The 20587-nt window shown below is 46.5% G+C and overlaps 1 protein-coding gene across 2 annotated transcripts in view; it reads right to left on the bottom strand.

Annotated features, from left to right (window-relative positions):
- Nucleotides 1–20587, bottom strand: part of SASH1 (SAM and SH3 domain containing 1) — a 171406-nt gene that overhangs the window by 24157 nt on the left and 126662 nt on the right. Inside the window, exons 1-4 of one of the 2 annotated variants that reach the window (XM_036249203.1) lie at nucleotides 17275–17325; nucleotides 12382–12514; nucleotides 6962–7308; nucleotides 1007–1081 (exon numbers count right to left, since the gene is read on the bottom strand). In XM_036249203.1, coding sequence (XP_036105096.1) covers nucleotides 1007–1081; nucleotides 6962–7308; nucleotides 12382–12514; nucleotides 17275–17286 — 567 coding nt within the window. In that variant the 5' untranslated portion in view covers nucleotides 17287–17325. Of the gene's footprint in view, nucleotides 1–1006; nucleotides 1082–6961; nucleotides 7309–12381; nucleotides 12515–17274; nucleotides 17326–20587 lie in introns of those variants that run through there. The other variant, XM_036249202.1, reaches the window with a different exon arrangement.

The following is a 20587-nucleotide window of genomic DNA, read 5'->3' as shown; positions in this document are numbered from 1 at the left end:
TGGGTGTTTTTAGCTGACACTCGATCATGAGAGTATAAAGCAATTTCCTGACAAAATGCACGAGGGGAAAATAAAACTGCACGTGAAACTCACCTACACCCCCGGGGCCGTCGCAAGGAAAGACGGGGAGCAGAACTTGGGCAGCACAGCGGCGCCCTGTCCCCAGACTGGGACCCAGGAGCAGCAGTCAGAGGAGCCAGTAAGCCCAGCCCTCAGGAGTCTGGTTTGCTTTGGCCCCAGGAGACGGGGTTCATTTCAGGACACCCCAGATCAGACAGACCTAGGTTACTCTGGGGCTGTGTACCTGGCCTATGAGAAAACTGGTTTTTAGAAACTCTGGCAAATGCTTCTGCACCCCAATCACACAGGGCTCCACCCTGTGGCACTGCGTGTGTAACAGCCATGTGAACACACGCTCGTGTGAGACCCAGAGGCCAAACCCAGCGGATGTGTGACGAGGAGGAAACTGGAAACAGGCAGTGAAGGAAGAGGCCCCTACAAGGAGAGAGGTGAGGCCAGAGGTGGAGGTGGGGGTTCATCCGTGGAAGAGAGAAGCGTCTCTAAGCGGAGGGGAAGGAGGCTAAATGAAAAAGGTGAAGGAATTAAGCAAAGAAAAAAAATAGAAAAACAACTCTTAGACACAGACAACAGTCTGGTGATTACCAGGGGGAAACGGGTGGGGGGGCAGGTAGAAGAGGGTAAAGGGGGGACAAACGGTGATGGAAGGAGACTGACTTGGGGTGGGGAACACACAATACGATGTACAGATGATGTGTTATAGAATTGTATACCTGAAACCTACGTAATTATATTAACCGATATCACTCCAATATATTCCATAAAGTTTTTTTAAAAGATGGGTGCAAAGGGCTTCTTTTCAAATATGATTTAGGATCATGAGGACAAGATTGCCCGGTATCAATGCTCAAAGTGACTAGATGTGAAACTACATGTCGACCACATCGTTTGAACCGAACCTTTTGCTTTCCCACTGATGTATACTCACTATTGGGTCAGAGTTATTACCGCCAACGTGCAGAGAACGATTCGTCAGGTCAAATCCTCCAAAACTGCAGGTTCTCTGGGGAGAGGAAAGGGCAGGACAGTTAGGCTGCGGTCAGCCCGCAGGGCACCAACCCGACGCACTTCCCATTTGCAGGACGTCACTGAATCACAGATACATCACAGGATGGACGTAGGACGAGAAATGATGAGGAAAAAAAAAATACATGATTCATGTTATAAGGAAACTTGCCACTGGAACTGTGCCTACACCAGAGGTCCAGAATCCCCTAAACAGGCAAAAACCAACTGGTTAAAAGAAATACAGCAAAAAACAATTCACGTGTTAACTGCTCCAAGTTTCCCTGTCTCTTAGCAACAGAATTCCCCCGCAACCCCCTTACCATCAATGGCACACGGTAGTGATAGAGGGGAACCCATGTGCTCAGAGGCTTGGAAACCCAGGTCTGAGATCCGACAGTAGGCTTTTCTAACAGATTCTTTGTTTAGCTTTAAACCACTAAGAAGGGGAAAATGGGTCATGTTTACAGTGGTCTGAACAGGCCAAGGGGATTACTCACTCCCTGCTTTCCTGGCCCAGCCTAAACTGCTGTAACTCCCCCATCGCACCACCGCCTCATTGATTACGACCCTTTGTCAGCGTGTATGGGCTGAAGGTGCCACATTCGCCCAGAAAGGAAAATGTCGATTCAGTGACTGTCTCTGACTGCACTCTACTTTAACAGGAACATAATAAAAACTTGAATGTTCTTTCACTGGTTTCCAATGTTATGGAATGCACATATTTCAGGGATTTTTTATATTTCCAAAACTTGGTTTGAATTCCCTTCAGTTTTACTAGCAAAAGCGACTCAAGGACCATCCTCATGACCCTGCTCCCACCAAAAATATATATATTAAAGCACACTAATTCTTGTTACAATGGATTATCTTCTTTTAAACAACTGGTAATAAAAGCTGAATAGCAGAGTTGGGTTCTATAAATTGTGTAATTGGTTTCTCAGAGAACTAGTTAACAGCTATTAAATAGGAGAGAGATAAACATACAGCACAACGTATGCATTAAACACTACTTATTTAAAATAAATGTATTTTAGTTTGGTCGGTGTGGCTCAGTGGTTGAGCATCGACCCATGCACCAAGAAGTCGCCAGTTCAATTCCTGGTCAGGGCACATGCCCAGGTTGTGGGCCCGATCCCCAGTGGGGAGCATGCAGGAGGTGGCCAATGTTCTCTCTCATCGATGTTTCTCTCTCTCTCTCCCTCTCACTTCCTCTCTCTCTAAAATCAATAAAGGAAAAAAAATTATAAAAAATTAATGTACTTTGAATATATATTAAGTAAATTAAAAAAGAAACATCCAGAAGAAAAGTGCCTAGGTTTTTGGAATCACACAGATGTGGATCCAAATCCTGGTTTCACCACTAACTTGCTGTGTGACCTCGGGTAAAATACCTCAGCTCTCTGAGCTCTGGTTCCCACCCGTAAAACACTACCTAGAGCACGTGTTTGCCGGCTGCTGCGCTCCCTGGCACAGAGCACTCCCGGAAGCTCGTTTCCTTCACTGCTTCTCATGAGGGCCACACTGAAAACGACAGCTTGTCCCAACAGTTGTTATACTGAAGTTTAGGCTCAGAGAACATTCTAAACATGCAAATGAAGAACCAGAACTTAGCTCTGTGCCTTATATTCTGGGAGCGTAAAACCAGAGCATCCCCGGAATGGGTCGGAAAGTGAGAGAGAGCAGGGTGGCAGGAGGGGGGCCCAGGAGATGCAAGTGGCACTCTGGGATCGCCAACATTCAGGATGTCACAACTGTCCTCCATCACCACAGCTGTTGTTTCTGCCTTAAATAAACTACCAGACACGATGCCCAGCGAACACCATTCTCGTTTTACATTCCATATAAATGGACAACCTGACTTCCCTTATCAACTTAACTAGACCTGTATCTAGTCTATAAAAACAGAAAGACCTCTTGCTGCAAAAATACTCACCGAACCCCCTGACCTGGACAGCAGTGTTATGAACACCTCTTCTAGGCTTCTTTTTAACATTAATTTCCCTTTCTAGCTTAAAATGCCAAATAGACTTTCTCGTTTTTGCACTGACAGTAATTTTATTGTAGCTCTTTTTCCTGTGACTCAGGGCTTCACGGGCGCAGTGAGGCACCCAGATGCCTCGTCATTTGATGGCTTTTGCATTTCCTTGTCTTAAATTCCAGCATCCACCGCCACACTGGAGCCCAGCATGTCAGTTCTGACGCATATGAAATAACTGACAAAGAATTCATGTGGAAACTGTAACTGTAATAAATCAGAGGTGCGTTTATATCTCTGTATGAATGCTGTATGCATTTATTCCTAAAATAAAAAGCTTCCAGAGCGAGCTGGGTGTTTGAACCATCCACTAAAACCTCTCCCAGCGATCTGCTCAGAGGTCTGGAAACGCTTCTTCATGATCGCTGTAGAGCAGAGCAACAGTGAACACTGCCGGAACTATGCTCTGCTTCTCTCAGGAACATCAAGCCTCTGACAGAGAAAAGAGACTTCGGGGAGAACAGTGACAGAGAGCCAACCAATCTTCGACGTTGGTGGTCTCCATAAATGAGGCCTAAATGAGGTTTCTGAAGTCCGTACTTCTCCTGAACAGTAACTGTAAGAACATTTTAGAGAGATACTTGTGGATGAGGAGGGCCAGGCAATGGAATGGGCATGCAGTTGAAACATGTTTTTTTGGAGGGTAGGGTTGAATTTTAAAAACGGACAAAATTCCAAAATGTCATGCATGTCTGTTTCACCAAACAAAACTGAATGACCAAACAACAAGCAAGACAAGTGACCATTTTCAGTGATGACAATGCATTGTCATTTCCCTGAGGTTTCATCAAGCAAATATGGCATTTTTTTGAAAGACAAAAAGAATGAAGGTTAAAGAGTAGAAGAAACTGTTCACTTTGGGATAAAATGAAGGAGATAGACCATAGAAAGATTAGAAAAAAGATGTTTAAACTAAACCAAGTGAAGAAATTGTCTCTATCTTTAAACAACAACAGGAAGCTCGGCTGGTGTGGCTCAGTGGATTGAGCATCATCCCATGGACTGAGAGGCCCTGGTTTGATTCCTGGTCAGGGCACAAGCCCAGGTTTTGGACTCGATCCCCAAGGGGGGTGTGCAGGAGGCAACCAACCCCGGTGTTCCTCACATCAGTATTTCTCTCTCTCCCTTCCTCTCACTCGTAAAAAATCAATAAAAACACATTAGAAACTAAACAACAACTTCTTTCTGATGTTTAGCATTATCTTCCCTTATTTTCTCTGAATAGTTAGAAAAATTTGTTTTCCTGATTGTACAACTACACTTACAATAAAAGGTATGTGCAAATTTCTAATTTAGCATCAAATACAAATTTCAACAAGTAGTAATACTGGCCAGTACAGCCACAAGCTCATAGTACTTTAAGAATATCCAGTCTCGCCCTGGCCGGTTTGGCTCAGCTGTTAGAGCGTCAGTCCACAGTCCAGAAAGACCAGGGTTTGGTTCCCACTAAGGGCACGTACCTCGGCTGCAGTTTGTCCCTAGCCCCAGTTGGGGTTGTGTGGGGGAAGCAGCCACTCAGTGTGTCCCTTTCACGTTGATGTTTTTGTCTCTTCCTCTCTCTCCCTCCCACTCTATCTGAACAAAAATGTAAAAGTGTCCTTGGGTGAGGATTTAAAAAAAAAAGAATATCCTGTCTCTGGCTGACACTTGGAATAGAGATTACATAGTGCCACCTTTACAAGGGAAAAAATTGCTCAGCTGTCCATAGTCAGTGTCAACAAGGAATCAATCACAAGTCCCACAGTGTTCATTAGCACAAATCTGAGAAATATAGCTTCTGGACAGAAAATCTTGATAAAGTTATATCATCAGCCTGGTAATCAACAACCTGAGGTGCCCACGAACACATTATAGTGCTCAACTGAGCACTATAGTGGAAAACTTCTCAGTATGACATGATTCAAACTCACGGAGCTGAGTCATCAACGAACAAAGAGGTGAATCTGTTCTGCCAAGGTCACGTCCCATGGCAGAGAGGTACATAAATTGGACAGAACACTTCTGAAGGTAAAAAGTAAATGATACCAAGATTGGTTAGCCACAAGATTTTACCAAAGATTTATGGGTCAGAATTGAATGAGTAAAAAAAAAGAATTCTGTTCTTTTACAACAAAACACAACCACCAAAATCTATTGCCATGATATGCTGAAAGAACCAAAAGAAAAGTTGGTACTAATAGTATCAGAAGTGTTGGAAGGCCGACAGGAATGTGAAAAGATGGAAAACGAGACTGAGCAAGGTCAGCACAGACAGGAACATCTGGAAAACATCAGGGCTGAGGAAGGACCTGTGCACTCTTTTAGAACAGAGATGGTCAGCTTAAGGACGGCACTGGCCAATCAGTCTCCATGTCCGCAAAAGCAGAACTTTACTGAGTGAATTTAAATCACAGTCATCATCTGGGGTAGAACATCTTACTCATGAATATAAACGAACGCTGGAGAAGGTGCCCACAAGCGGTTGCAAGGTAGCGTATTCCTCAGACCGGGAGGGGCCATGGCCAGCAACCCCGAGGGCATTCGCAGGCTGCCAGGGGGCAGCAGGGCCAGGAAGCCCACAATGCTCTTCTCTCTGTGCCATTTGCTATGGGCTACTGTGCAAACTAGAAGTCGGCTGGGAATTCCAGGGGGAAACATATCTGTTTTCTCAAGTTAAAATAAGTCATGCCCTGAAAACAGGTTTTACAAACAGGTAATTCACTGACAAACTGGAAAATGTTTTATTATTCGAAAAGAAGCGCTTTACTCCTTGCCATGTACAAAAGAACAGAGAAGCGGAGGGCATTTAAAAATCTCTGTTGCTTCGATCAAAAAGATAAGAACATCAACTTCAGAGAAAAGGACTCTCATCTTTTTCTCCTTTAGATTTAAGAACGTTCCATTTGCGTCTACTGATAAAAGAAACAGCCAACATTTCCAAACCACCAAGTTGGTGATGATGGCAATCTTTCCACGAGCTGGTTCCTATTGTTTCAATTAACTAAAACAATAAGCCTCTCTTTTGAGGGCAAAATATCCTCTGTTTTGAATCAGTGTCTTTGAGGTCAAGTGACGTGATGGCTGGGAATGAGGACAGCCACCCCTAGAAGGAGGCCAAACCCGGGCACTCGGACAGCCCTTCTCCGGGTCAGCATCAGCGTTGGGCTTCGGGGAAGAACAAACAGCTTCCCGGGAGAGAGGACACAGGAAAGAAAGAGAATGAATGAAAGCAGGGGGGAAACTGGAGGTGGCGGGGGGCTGGACCCTGAGTTAGGCAGACAGCGGGGAGGGTGCCAAGCGCACAGAAGAAAGGCCATAATGCTTGACTACGCATCACAGAAATGACAAGGCCATGGCGGGGACCCTCTGGAGACTCACGGACTTCTGGTGGATTCTCAAGAGAACCCTCTTAGTACAGCGGTCCACCGTGGCGGCCCACTTCCTCTTTGCCTCGTCCTCCTCGTCCAGCAGGCACCGCCTCAGGTCCTGTCTCTCGGCCTTGCTCAGGCTCCTGTCTGCGGCGGGTCGCACTAGCTGCGTCAGGCTCAGGTGGCTGTAGGGGCTGCGCTCCACCACGTAGGTGACATTGAACTCGCTGACGGCGGGGCGCGCGCGCCCCCTCCGGCCGGGGCCGCAGCCCCCGCCCCCTTTGGGCCTCTGCCGGAGCAGCTGCAGGTCGCAGGTGGCGCTGCTGCCTCTCCGGGGGGGCCGCTGGCACAGAAAGGCTCGGGAACAGGAGTAGCTAGTCTCCGTCTTCTTCAGGCGGATCTGCTTCCGCACGCTCTGGACCTCCTCCAGGGACACTAGAAGGTGGTGCCTGCGGCGCTGGTTGTCATAGAAGCAAATGCCATCCGTACTTACCCCGTGGCTCAGCGACCCCAGGTTCTTCTTCATCTCCCCCTCGGTCAGGGAGCGGGACACCTTCTGGGCCTTCTCTTCTTCTGGGTAGGAGAAGAACGTCCCCATCTTCTTGGGGGGCTTAATGAGGCCCCGGCTCTCGCCTTTGCTGAAGGTCTTGACCAGCTTCCGGCCAGCTGCCCAGGTGTCCGGGTGGCCAGAGGCTGGAGCGGTGGTGAAAGCGTCGGCATCGTCTTCCGGAGGCTTCTCGGGGGAGCCATCGAAGAAAAACGGCTTCTTGTGCACCCCGGAGTAGAGGGCCGACCTCTCGTCCAGCACCGGGGGACTCTCAAACACCGGCTCCTCCCCGCCTGTGCAGAACCAACAGACACCATCAGGGCCCCAGAAACAGGCTGGCATTCCCTCACAGCCCCCCCCTTCCAATCATAGGCAGGTGCATGCAGACACTGCAGCGACCCGACCCATGTCACTTACCTGCTTCCTACACCTGCTCCCTCTTAAATAGGCGTGTGAGAACAGAAAATAATCAAATCGTGCAAACGTATGGTTTCACACACGCTTGGTGTTAAAAGGTTTCAGATGTGTTTTCTTCTCCTCCTTTAAATCTTTGTAGCCCAAACACCTTTAACAGACCTATTCAAAATGCCATTTGGAAAATCTAGGCCAGTCATTACCACAATATTCCTTAGCATCTGAAGATAATCACCACCCCCCAACCCTGAGTTTGTTAAGTGCAATAACCCTCAAAAGCTGGGACTCGGAATCCTTCCCCTTTGGAAAGGCCCTCCTGTTGAGTCCGGTTGCCTTTTTATACTCGGGGTGTGATGAGGGCCATGTGGCTGACTGTGACGTTTTACTGGTACATATGCCATTTAAGTGATTAATTCACCCAGGGAGTCTGGGTGTAGAAACACCACGAAGGGGTGTACCTTGCAAATGCAACTGACAAATGGTCCCCAGGTGATAGGCCAAACACAAGGACCTAGGGAACTGAGTGATCCCAGCCAGCCACCCCCCTCAAGCCAGGCAGCAGCGGGGGCATCCGAGGGCCTGGCCGGGCTAGCAGCCCCTCGGGCGTTCCAGCGCGTCTCCAAGATTCCAGCTCCCAAAGCCTCCGCCGGACCCAGGTCTCGTGCCAAGCCCTCCGGAGCCCAGTGGAAAGGTCTGGACTTGCTGGCAGGAAAACTGAGTTCTTTTCTGTGTGTGATGTGAACAGATGTGAGGAGAGAAGTAGGTCAAACTGTGGGTGTAGTGACCCTCTCTGGCTGTGTCCCTCTAATTATAAGGAAACTTTGGAGCATGAGCACTTTCCACCAGCTGAACTGTGAAGAGGGAAAAATACAAAGTTTCCTGGAACGGAGGGATGGCACCAACGACACCAGCTGGAACGAGGGTGCCCGTGTGTGGGTCTCTGTCGGCGACTAGGGAGGGGACCGCTCGCTCCGGAGAGGGGGAAGGACGAGGGGGCTGGCAGCCGTGCTTCAAAATTGGAAACGTTTCTTACTTTTCCAACTGATGGGAGTCACAGTCACAAATATAAAGAAAAAAAGTACCACTGCTATGAAGTATAACCCTAGATGGACTTTGATGTCAAGGAGGTGGTGGGCGCAAGGGAGACTCAAAACTATGTCCAGTCAAAAGTCCTCCTGCAGGCCAAATACACTCACCCAACATTTATTCCCGGATCTTTCCGGAGAGTTCAAGACTAGGGTCTAGGGCTCTGCCAGGAATTCGCCAGACCAGAGGCAGTGTGTGAATATCATGCCAGTTTCCTGCTCCTATCTCAGGACATCTAATAAGGTGTGGAGACCAAGGGTCCCTGTGCTGCTGGAAGTAAAACGGAGACCTCTCCTAGATACGGTCTCTCCACGGCCAAGGCGAGAGGCACAGCCTGGGGGCCGGGCAGCCCAAGAGCAAACTCCTGCACAAAGCAGCCCAGGCACGATCAGGACTTTGCCCACAGCCCAGGTGCTCACGGAGGCATGCAGAGGTCCTTATCTACCCACAGTCCGCACAGGCTTCGGGAAATCAGGTGGGTTGACTACACATTTTAAGGACCTGTCACTTAGTAGTGGGTGAACATTTTCTGGGCTCTGTCTCTAGGGTTGTCATCAAAGATTCCAACACTCCCATGTCACACTGGAGTTTGGAACCAGCTGGGCCACACATCCATGACACATGTCACTCTACTTCCTGGTTCTGCAAGTCAGCATCTGGGGAGGAGTTTGAAAGGAAGTGTGGCAAAAGTCTCCAAAGTGGCCACATCAGCCTGCGCTGAGGGCAAGCCTTGGGTGACACGGGCTCTCTTGCCTGCAGCACCCAGGCCCTGAAACCTCAGCCTAGACTGACTCCTTGGGTTCAGAACACTGCCTGCTCCCCCATTCTCCTCTGACTCGAACGTGTGACCACCCCACCAGGAGAATGGCAATCAAGAGTGCTCGCTCCGTCATCACGGGCTGTGATCTGCTTCCCATACTGACCTTTATCTATTCTGTTCAGCTGAGATCAGAACACAGAAGGGAAGGTGACTTTGGCAGGACAGGATATGGGATGACTTAATGCCGAGAACACAGATTTATGCCCTGGATTCTAGCCCTGGCTTTGCCACCCAAATCTCCACGACCTTGGACAATTACTTCAGTCTCTGAGTCTGTTTCCTCACTGGTAATAATGCCTACCTATCTTTGTAAAACCTACTATTAGGGTACTGAAAGGGCAACATGAAATAAAAAGAGATGTGTGAAGGTATTCCATATGCTAGAAAGCACTGTACAAGAGGGAGTGAAACATTATCAGGTTTCAGATGAGCTGGAGCAGTGAGGGAAGGGGGTGGGAGCAGAGTGGAGACCCAGGATGTAGAGGAGTCCAGCTGCCTGGACTTAGTTTTGGGTCTTCTGCTGGCTGGCTCGGTGGGGTGACCTTGAGTAAATGACTTCACTCTTGGTGTCTTAGTTTCCTCACTCGTGAAAGGAGCATGGTATCAGTCCTGCCTCGGGGGGCTATTCTGAGGATGCTACAGTAAGAGGTACATAAAATTCAAGGTGTTTGGGAAAGTGACTGGCATAAAGAACGCTCTTAGTAGATACTCAGACAATTTAGTATTGGGGAAGGCAGGCAAGAAGTCAAAAGGATCCCATCTTTGAAGGTCTGGGGTTAGCAAGCAGGGGCTATTGGGAGTATGAATTCGAACTGCTTGCAGAAGCAGGGGCCAAAGCACTAAGTACCACTTCTTCTGCCAATGAGGAACCGCGGAGAGTTCTATTACGCAAGGGTTGGAGGGAGTTGTTGTCTAGCAGGGTGCTGGGGGCAGCCCGACGCAGACGCCCTGAGCCTCACACACACCTGGGGCCTCTCTTGGTGATACTGACAAGCCCAGGAAATGGCATCCCAGCTCCCCACTCGCTTGGGACTCGGCTCCCTGAATCCATCATCCATCTGAGACACTTAGCTCACATGCAGACGAATGAAAGTTCAGAGCGAGAAGTTCATTCGGTCATTACTCTTTACCCCAGAGCTCTCTCTTTTGGTATGTTTTCCCTTTTTTTTAACCATGTCTCTCAGAGTTGGTTGAATTATTTATTCTGAGATAAATATAGAACTTAGACTATTTCCGTTTTTACAAATGTTACTCTAGTGGAAAAGCGGCCCCATCACACACGACTATCATGCATGAAGGGGCCGATACTAACTACTCCACTCACCTTATCCATTTAAGAACAAGAACCACCAATCTAGTTGTGATGTTTGATATTTAATTTTGTCAAGTGCATGAGGTTTTAAAATGTGATGCCCCCAAAGTTCAATTCTATATAGTTCTAGTTAATATTACTAAGGGAGGTCTAACTGGTTTGGTTCAGCGGTTAGAGTGCTGGTCCGCAGATCAAAGGGTCATGGGTTCAATCCCTGCCCTGGTTGGGGTCATGTGGGAGGCAACCAATGATGTGTCTTTCTCACATCGATGTTTCTCTCTCTCTCTCTTTCCCTCCCTCCCACTCTATGTAATAATGAATGGAAAATTATCCTTGGGTGAGGATCCACAACAACTATATATATATATATATAATATACATCACTGTGCGTGTGATTTCGGTGGGAGCTGCCACAGTTAAAGGAAACCAGGCTGTCTTCCCCATGGTGAAAACCATGACTTATAGACAGGTCTGAAAACATCCAAATGTGTAACAGCAGCATTGCATTCAAAAATAAACAGAATTACATGCAAAAAAGACACCCAAACGAAACCCAAGAATGAAATACAACTTGAAGTTTATGAAATTGGCCATAAAGCAGATCTCTCTCCCTCTCTTCTCCTTTCTTTTCCCTTTGACCTCTACTCTCTTACAGTAACCCCTTTACCTTTAATATTCCTCTAGGCCCTAGAGTCTAGGGGATTTAAGCTGATAAATAATTACAACAAATTAAAATAAAAACCAGCAATAATAACAACAGGAAACCACCATCTACATAAACAAGGGGTAATTGATTTCACTCTACAGCTTGACTTTATTTTGTATAAAAAAAAAAAAAGCCTCTACAACGATACTTTTAAAATCTACATGTTAAAAATTTGGAATTCCTCACAGTGTAGGTGTGACATTTTAGCAAGTAATATATATGTTTTTTACTTCTTTTAAAAAGACATTCTTCCCAGTGATTTTCCAATTCACTTATCGTTTTCCAAACAGGAAATCTTATTCTTTTATCTTCTTGGGAGAATTTTACAAGACACCACAAATGCACATTAACAAAAAGAGAGACAGATCCGGGGTGTGATTTAAACTGTCATAATTATACTTCAAAGGTTAACTATTCATGCCAATAAATCCAAGCTCATCCCCCTTTTGACATTATTGCTTCATCTGAGAAGTGGCTTAGCCAGCAATACGGCTCTCAAAGATCCACTTAGCACGGGAGATCCTTAAAGCCCCATTTGAACTGAGACTTGAGACAGTTTACAGGAAGAACAAATCATCCCTCAAAGATCCAAAAGGACATAAAGTGCCTTAATTGTTAGATGTTTGTTTGAGATGGAGGTGTATCAAATTTCGGCAAAAGCCACTGGGCAAGAAACCGCTGTCCTTTGGGGGGCAGAGGCTTAAACTAAGAGGAAGTTATAAAATAAAGTTTATATAAAATTGTATGAGCTCAAAATTAAAGCTATGCCAATGCCTGGAGAAGGTTTCATTGTCACATACTCGCCAGTTCCCATCTTTGTACTAGCATTTAAAATACAAAGCCCCTAGAACTCTGGACACCGGATCCTTCATCCCATGACATGCTGAGCATTGCCCTAACGTGCAGACCAACTCTCTCGCTGCCAAAACCCAATCCATTTTCCACTTGAAATCTTACTTTTTTTCTACTGAAACACAGACCCCATATGATTTGCTTTGGGATAAGCAGGGTGGAGTTTGCTTTTTTACCTTCCGTGCTGGGCTTTTTCATTTCTTCCACCCTGATTAGTTTCTTTCTCACTCTGCGAGTGGAGTTGACCAGCTTGTGTAACCTCTTAAACTTCACCGACTCCTCGGTCTCATCATCCGATTGTTCTCTTGACTGGCAAAGAAACAAAAGAAAAGTTAATCGGATAATTGCTCCAGAGCTTTGCTCTTGCAGCAGGGTATAGAGCCTGCCTCACCGCCGGTACACTGGGGCAGTGCTGGAGCTGAACCCGGGGCACCGGCAAATATGCCCAACAGGTTCCTGAAGCTCCACCTACCATCTTAAGGTCTAATGAGTGAAGAATCAGGTCCTAAGCAGCACAACACACACCCTTGCCCTTGACCGGCATGCGGTGCATTTTGTCACAACTACTTCCCGGTGCTTTTAGGAGAACTCCGCAGGACTGTCTCCCAGGCCGGCCCTGTAATTCCAGTTTCACTGCTGTGGTTTGGGCCAGGCTCTCATCTGTCTGGCCCATCAGGACTTGCTGTTTAAACGTGGTCACCAACTACTTCTCCAAACCAAAATTCTGTTGACTTGTTCCAGTCCTCTCCGTAAATCAAAACCAGCAGGGCAGGAAAAAAAGGAAGAGATGCAAAAACCACCTTGTATGTCCCTCCCGAGGCCCGCCTGCCACATCTCAGCCATCCCTCCGGCCTCTCCCAGCTCTTTCCAAGAGCTCACCAGGCGAGCATGACAGCCCCTGCATTCCTCGGAGGGACGAGGGAAAAAGCTGACCTTTTTAGCCATACACCACAGTCCATATTCCCCAGCATCCCATTCCGTGTTGCAGCGATTCAAGTATGCTCAGCCCAGCTGTTTTCCCTCAAGTATCCAACATTACAGAGAGAGAAAAAATTTCTCTCTGCAGCAGTAACCCAGGCAAAAAACAATCCTTTCCTTGTGAACAAAATGAGGGTTTTGCTTCCAAGTCAGCTCCAACATTCAATATGCAGCTTCCTCTGTTTTATCTGTTCAAAATGTAAAAAGGCAAAAGAAGTCTCCAACGACACGGGCTGCTGCAGGGCCAGGCGCGGGCATTCCCGGGAGCGCGGAGCCGGGCCAGTGCGCAGGCGCGGCACACCCTAGGCAGCTGGTGCAACTCCAGCTCAGACTGCACATCCTGGCAACAGCTTTCTCTCCATTTCCTCAAACCTACTTCTCTGCAGGAGCAGGGGGCGGAATGCCTCCACTGCAAACCAAGGACAAAAACAAGCCACATCTCTGAGCACGAGTCTAATATGGAGCACCCCCCCCCCCCCGCCCGCCAAGTAATGCACTCATTAATCGCAACTTTATGGACAATGAAATAGGTAACCAAGTGAGCAGAGAACAGTTCAAGAGGAAACGGGGTAGAGAGTATATGAATTACTTAGGTATAAAAATGGTGCGCGTTTTGAGTCTACAAATATTTCTGCAGCACTTTGGCTCTGTGGAAGAGAGAAACACAACCCAGTTCCTGGCCTCTTTCCTGGAGCTCCCAGCGTCTTTTCTCCTTGCACAACTCTAAGCTAATCACTCACCCACTAGAGAATAATGATTACAATCCATAAATGACAAGTCATCGGACAGGGGTATTTCTCAGGCTTCCCTTCTTTGAAGGGTATCAATATCCATGTTCAATATCTCTAACATCCCTAGATAAAATTTGCATACACATCTCAGAATTAAAGTTGAATATTGGTTACCTGGTGATCAGGAGTAGAAATTGCACGCCCAGGTAATGGGGGGAGGAGGCTGCACTGCATGCTGGTAATTAGGCTTACTGCATTTGGCGTAAACCTCAAAATGTGAAACAATTAAAATGAAATAAATATAGCTCCTACTCTATAATGATATTGTCTGGTTTGAATTTTTACTTGACTGAATTGTTATGTGCGATGAAACGGCTGGAGTGGTTAACCAGAGGAACGAGAACTTGGTTAACCCTCTTTCTGGGTAATCAGCACCTGAACAAAACCACAATGCATGGAATTACACATAAACATTTAAAAACATTCTGCCTTCTTGATGTATCTCAAAAGCCAGGCAAGTCTAACGGAAGAAGAATCAACATTAGATTACAGAAAGTCTTTGTATATAACCAAAGGACAAACCTAGAATATGTTTGTATGTCTAGAACCATCACATTAAAAAATTCTGAAGTGCAAATGAAATAAGCACATTGTTTATAATCAAGACATAGGAAGCTACATTCAAGGATAAAAATCAATGATGTATTATACACTCCTCATACCTAGTTTGAGGGTTGCTGCTGGAGGGGGTATGTGTGTGTGTGGATATGTAGGGAAAGGGGGGAGTAAAAAGAGAAATGGAATATAGAAAGAGGTAATACAAAAAAACTTCAGTCCACAAAGACACAAGTCAAAGGTAGAAAACGAGCCACCAGAGGGAACTTTTCAGGGAGAAATCGGAAGAGTTAAACCAGGACAATAGACTTCAAGGTAACGACCCTCCCCCACTCCAGTCCTCATTCCTTTGCCCAGATTCACTGCACTGAAAAGTAACATAGTCCAGGTACTTATGTTATTGCTTTCACATGGTCCATCTATTTTTGAGAAACAGAAGCTCTTTAGAACTTTGAACTAATGGTTTTTATTTTTCTTTTAAAAATGAAGATTTTGGAAGTGTTTGCCTCTGACAAATCACAAATCATACCAACCAATAACTTTCTTTGCATTACCATGTTTTGAGCACTAGACAAGATAGGTGCAGCACAATTTATATGAAGAAAAATGTAAAAAAAAAAAAAAAAACCATACACATATAAATATATATATATTTTAATAGAAAATCCCTTAAGTAGCCTAGAAGTTACTGGAGTTGAACAATGTATCCCAAGATGTTTTTTACTGATGGAGAGGTGTTGAATTCTCACTTCCTCCTGAGTCCAGAGGAAAAAGAACTGTGAAATATTTGCCTTTAAAAAATTCTCTCCAGCTGTTTTAACATAAAGACTCTGTAAAAGGCATGCATTTCTTTTAAATTTCCTTTAAGCTTAAATTTCTCATTTCACATCTCTCCTTTTAAATAAGCATGTGCCTCTTCCCAAATGCTGGAAATAACAAAGTGTGTCTTTTTATTCAGAAAATGAAAATATACTTCCAGATATGGGGGTGCAAAAATTTACAATTTTTTAAATTAAGAAATCTTCCCACCTGGAGGACCTTAGTAGAAGATGAAGAAAATCTTTACTATATACAAAATGAATAATTGATAGCAAGAAATAAATTCAGAACTATTATAAGAAAGGTTTTAAATAAACTACAGTAAAAAAAAGTATATATTTATATACATTCTATCACGAGATGGTCTCTCCTCTCCTCCCCCATCCCACCCCAGGACAGAGTACTAAAATAAACTTTAATTTGATGATCTTCTAAATGAGAAGGCAAAAACTCAATTATCTGCATAAAATCTCCCACCTCTAAACCTTTAGGGGAAAAGGGCAATTAATTGATCCCACCAAAGGATGTGGAAAAGTGGATTTACAACATTGTAAATAGAAACATTTGATTTCCAGTCTCTATTGCAGATTTTTCCACCAGAAAGCCCATATGGCTCAACTTTTAATTACTTTGGCTAATGTTATATGTAGTAATTCTGTGGTGAATGCTTAAGTGTTTCATTTCTGGTTTCCATGGCAACATTACATCAGATTGCAGACAGCTGGCTCCACAGTTTTAAACCATAACAAAGTGACCAAGCCAAAGCACAAAGCTATAGCTGCTTTAAAGAGATAGTACACCACTGCCTGCCAGGGTGCTGAATGAGGAACCAAGGGGGGCGTTTGGCTTGGGACGGAGGGTGGAGCCTCCTTCCTGCTCAGCTTCTTTTGGAACATGTGTGTCCTTGACACATCTGCAATGTTCTAATAGGAAAGACATGGAGCCAGCGTGGAGAACTTTTCACAACACAGAGACATTAAAAATGACTGGAAGGAACACAATTAATAGCATCTGCTGATACAAACATTTGTGGACGGGCGCAAACTCAAAGTGTGCCTCGCTGTTCACCCTAAGCCTGTCATTGCAGGTCGGTAACAAACTTCACTAGATGGACCCTGTAACAGCAATTCTTGCGACTATGACACAATAAACAAATGTTTACACAAGCCGCATGGCACAGTGGTGCAGGCACAGTGATAGGCTGGAATACGGGTTAAACCGCAAGGAGCAACCAGAACCCTTTGGGGATAGCTTGAGACCACACCGAGCACAGGATTACAACTCAGCCTTCGGAAGAAACACACTCAGCTCACTTCTCCAGCTCCAAACACCCCACACAGAGTCTCAATTAACAGCCACACTAAGTCAACTTTCCTCCCCCCCGCCAGCACATAACACTAGAAGATACATAAGCATTCTGAAAAGGATTTCGCAACTGGAAATGTATTCGCCTGTGAAATTCACACAATCATTTCTGGCTAACTCAGCACACACGCAGACAGACACTTCAATCTCCTCGGTCCTCTTGATCAATGGCATCTACCTGCAAGTTAAGGGAAGGAAGCCCATCGGCTGTAGCTTTATGAAAAGCGATGGACAACACCGTCTGAAGTCAGGTCCTCCACACTGACAGCCTTCACAACTGACAACTGAGCTCCCAGCCTGTACACTCAATCCCTCACATTCTCACTGAACTTTCAAAATCACACTTCTCTCCTCCAAAAGAGATGCCCTATTGGGACAGCAGGCTAGGACAGAATGCTCAGTTACAAGGTAGGGAAGTACACCCGGGAAGCAGAACCAATCGACAGGCCTCTGAAGAGAAGAGAGGAAAAAGCACCACAGCCGGGAGCAACCCAGAGCTTTGCCCTGAAGTGACAGAAAGCACATTTTCCCTTCTGCATTCCACACACCCAGCGAACTTACCGGCTTCGGCATTTAGCAGGCCTAAGGGGCAATTTTGAGCACGTCCGGCACCCCCCACCCCCTCCCCACTTGGAGAGAGTCTTCACCCTTGTTCTGTCAACCCTGATCTCGAAGTCAGGATCAGGCACTTCTGGAACATGCTCCTTTGAGTTACATGATCGGACAGGCTCCGCTTGCACAGTCCAGGATCCGAAGGGAAAGAAAGTGACGCCACTGGATTCGATTAGCTGCTTGCTGCTTGCTGAGTCCCCGGCAACTTGCTAACTGCATAACTTGTAAGAAAGGCATAAGTCATCGGCTCTAAGCAAATCTTCTATTCACCACAAGGAAAAAAGGGAGTGTTGTACGTGGCAAACAATCCCTGTTTTCACTGACGAAGGCTCCCTGACCTCCCGCTGGCCCCCAGTTCCTTAATTACTGTCTATGGAATTCCAGAGGAAAAAAAGAACGCGAGAATCTGAGCAAATCCGGACGAGGACCAACCCCTAGAAGCGACTGCACTTAGAAAAGATCTCTTTTGCAGATATTCTTCTAAACAGCCCCTGAGGGAAGTTGTCGCGATTGAAAATAGACACCTTCCAATGGCTATTTTTGAAATTACGGAATTAAAACTTATGATTTTGGTTTGCTCCTAGAGTCGTCGCTTTCTCGCTGTCTCTTTCCAGACTCCTTTTTCTATTTTAACCAGTGTCAGTGGAGGGCAGCCTCCCCTTCACTGCCGCTTCTAAAACCCTTTCCAAACTGTCTCAGCCATCCTCCAGGAGCAGCCGACTTCTCTTGTATTCTGGGAACGTGAGCATGGGGACTGTGGCACAAGACCGTCATTTAACTTTTTCAGGGGTGTCTAGGGAGCAACACGCACATGCTGTTACTTAAGCAGAACATCATCTAAGCGAGATAGGACTGCCCCCTTATGAAGTGTTCAGGTCACGGGTTGCCTGTTGAGTCTGTAATTTCAGGGCTAAATTCAGCTGGGAAAGGCATATATTCCCACTGTACAGCATGAGCTGTCTCTCCCGTGGTGTGGGTCTTTATGTCTTACGCAAGGTACCCTCTCCTGGAAAGATATTGCACAATACAAATACACTCATGTTTGCCACGAGGAGATCCCGGGCTGTTCCATGGACTTCCAGAGCTCACCCCCTTTTCCTGAGCACCTTCCTGCTCTTTCTCGGGGCCCCTGTGGCATCTCTCACTTTTCAGCAAGAATCCATCGCTGCCCCAACTTTCTGCCCCAGAAATGTCTCCTCCTACTCCTTATGGGATTTCATATTATTTCTCCTGCAAGGATTCGCCACACCTTCCCTATTCGGCCTTGTTCTCATTTCACAAATCCGTCCACTCTGGTTCCACACACACCACCTTCCCCACTGCCACCTGAGGGCCCACCTGGGCTGTAAGGGGTGGCAGGTGCTTCCTCCATGTGCACTCCCAACACCATATGTATCCAATGCTCCCAGCTCCCAGGCACCGTGCTGAGCACTCGGATGGAAGATCTCATTTCACAGACGGTAATCGGCGGAGGCAGAATCCAAGATTTCGCGGTTTTGCTCCTGCACCACCCACCTTTGTGGTTTTCTTCACCCAAGACTGACAACCACACTGCACGCAACACTATGCTTAAAATTCCTTAACACTCTCAGTAGAAGTCCTTGGTTGAATTTGCTACTTGAAGATGGCTAAGAAAATGTGGGCACTCCCACAGGAGAGTGGGGTAAAGGGGAAACGGAAGCCCAGGGTGTTTGGAGCTGGAACAACCCGGCTGAATTTCCAAGTCCTCCAGCCAATGGCTTCATTTCGATGAGTCTTAATCTTCCTCCACGTAAATGTGGTTGAGCAATATTTATCTTAGTTTCAGCCCAGCCAGTGTGGCTCAGCGGTTGAGCGTCGACCCATGCACCAAGAGGTCGCCAGTTCAATTCCTGGTCAGGGCACATGCCCCCGTTGTGGGCCCGATCCCCAGTGGGGGGCATGCAGGAGGCAGCCAATCGATGTTCTCTCTCATCCATGTTTCTATCTCTCTCTCCCTCTCTCTCTAAAATCAATGAAGAAAATAATATTTATCTGAGTTTCAAAACTGTCTAAGTATAATTGACAACTAGAGCTCAGTGAGGGCTTTCCACACACGTTGTTACTGACCGGAACTCAAACAAGACCTGTATCAGTTCTTCCAAATTGCTGTTTTAGGTGCTGTATAAATAGCAAAAGCAAAGAAAACATGCGAAAGCTGGTGCATCCAGGCGGGGTCTGAGCAGTTCGATTCGAGGAGAGAAGACTCTGAGCAGAACTAGGAACGCTGGAGTCGGGCCCCTGCTGCCACTTGTGAATAGCGTGTGGCTTTGGACGGGTTTCTTAACGTGTCTTATTTTTCAAATAGGCAGAAATAAGCTTCCTCTGTTCCTGGGAAGATGAAAGATGATCTTGAAGTCCGAGAGCCTGGTCGGTAGCCAAGCCTCTATCAGTGTGAGATCGGCGGGAAGTTCGGCAGAAACTGAGCCAGGCTCTGTGAGACCGGAGTGAAGAACGCACCTCCTGGTCCCCCTAGAGGCCAACTCCTGCACACCCCTTTTCACTGTCCCCCGGGCACCCAACACAGGCTCATCTCTCAGAAGACAGGAAGGTTCACAGGGCCGGGGAGCATGCCTGTCCCCCCTCACTAGTATGTGTCATCAGTGTGGAATAAAGAGGTTTAAGCTCCCAGCCCTTGCTGTGTATCAGAATACACTGCGGGGTATTTGAAAGCCTAGGCTGGGCCAGGCTACCCTGGAAAGCTTCCTGATAGAGGGGAGGTGGAAACAGTGGGGCCACATTTCATGAGGACAGGGTATCGCTGTTCTGTTTAATGGACAGCAGACTTGAGCTTAACCAGCACACAGTAGGTGTGCAAATTTGCTGAGGACAGATTTGCCTTTTATTCTAAGGACTGTTCATTAGCTCCTCAGGAAAAAGTTCAAAGGCCTTATCATGAAACATGCCTTTGCATGGTGAGAGCCCGACCCTCATGTCCAGTATGCAGACACTACGTGGAAAGGGTCTTTCATGCACCTAGTTCTTACCCTCCGAGCATCTCAAATACCTGTGATCGCATGAGCCTGTGTACCTTAACACTTGCAGGTTCTGTTTTGGGAAATTGTTCTGCCCACCTCATTCACCTCCTTAGCTTCTAATCCTTCAAGATTCATTCCCATGTGTCACCCCCGGAAAGCCGTCCTCCCATTTTCCTTAGGCTGTGTGTTTCTACAACAACCTAAGCAGTCTATGCCATAGGACCCAGCCAAATATGCTATAATGACTGTGTTACTTAGCCCCTCAC

This window comes from Molossus molossus, unplaced genomic scaffold, assembly GCF_014108415.1.
Source record: "Molossus molossus isolate mMolMol1 unplaced genomic scaffold, mMolMol1.p scaffold_m16_p_8, whole genome shotgun sequence".
NCBI lineage: Eukaryota > Metazoa > Chordata > Mammalia > Chiroptera > Molossidae > Molossus > Molossus molossus.
The sequence above is the reverse complement of the archived record's forward strand: the minus strand, read 5'-3'. Positions and strand labels throughout refer to the sequence as shown.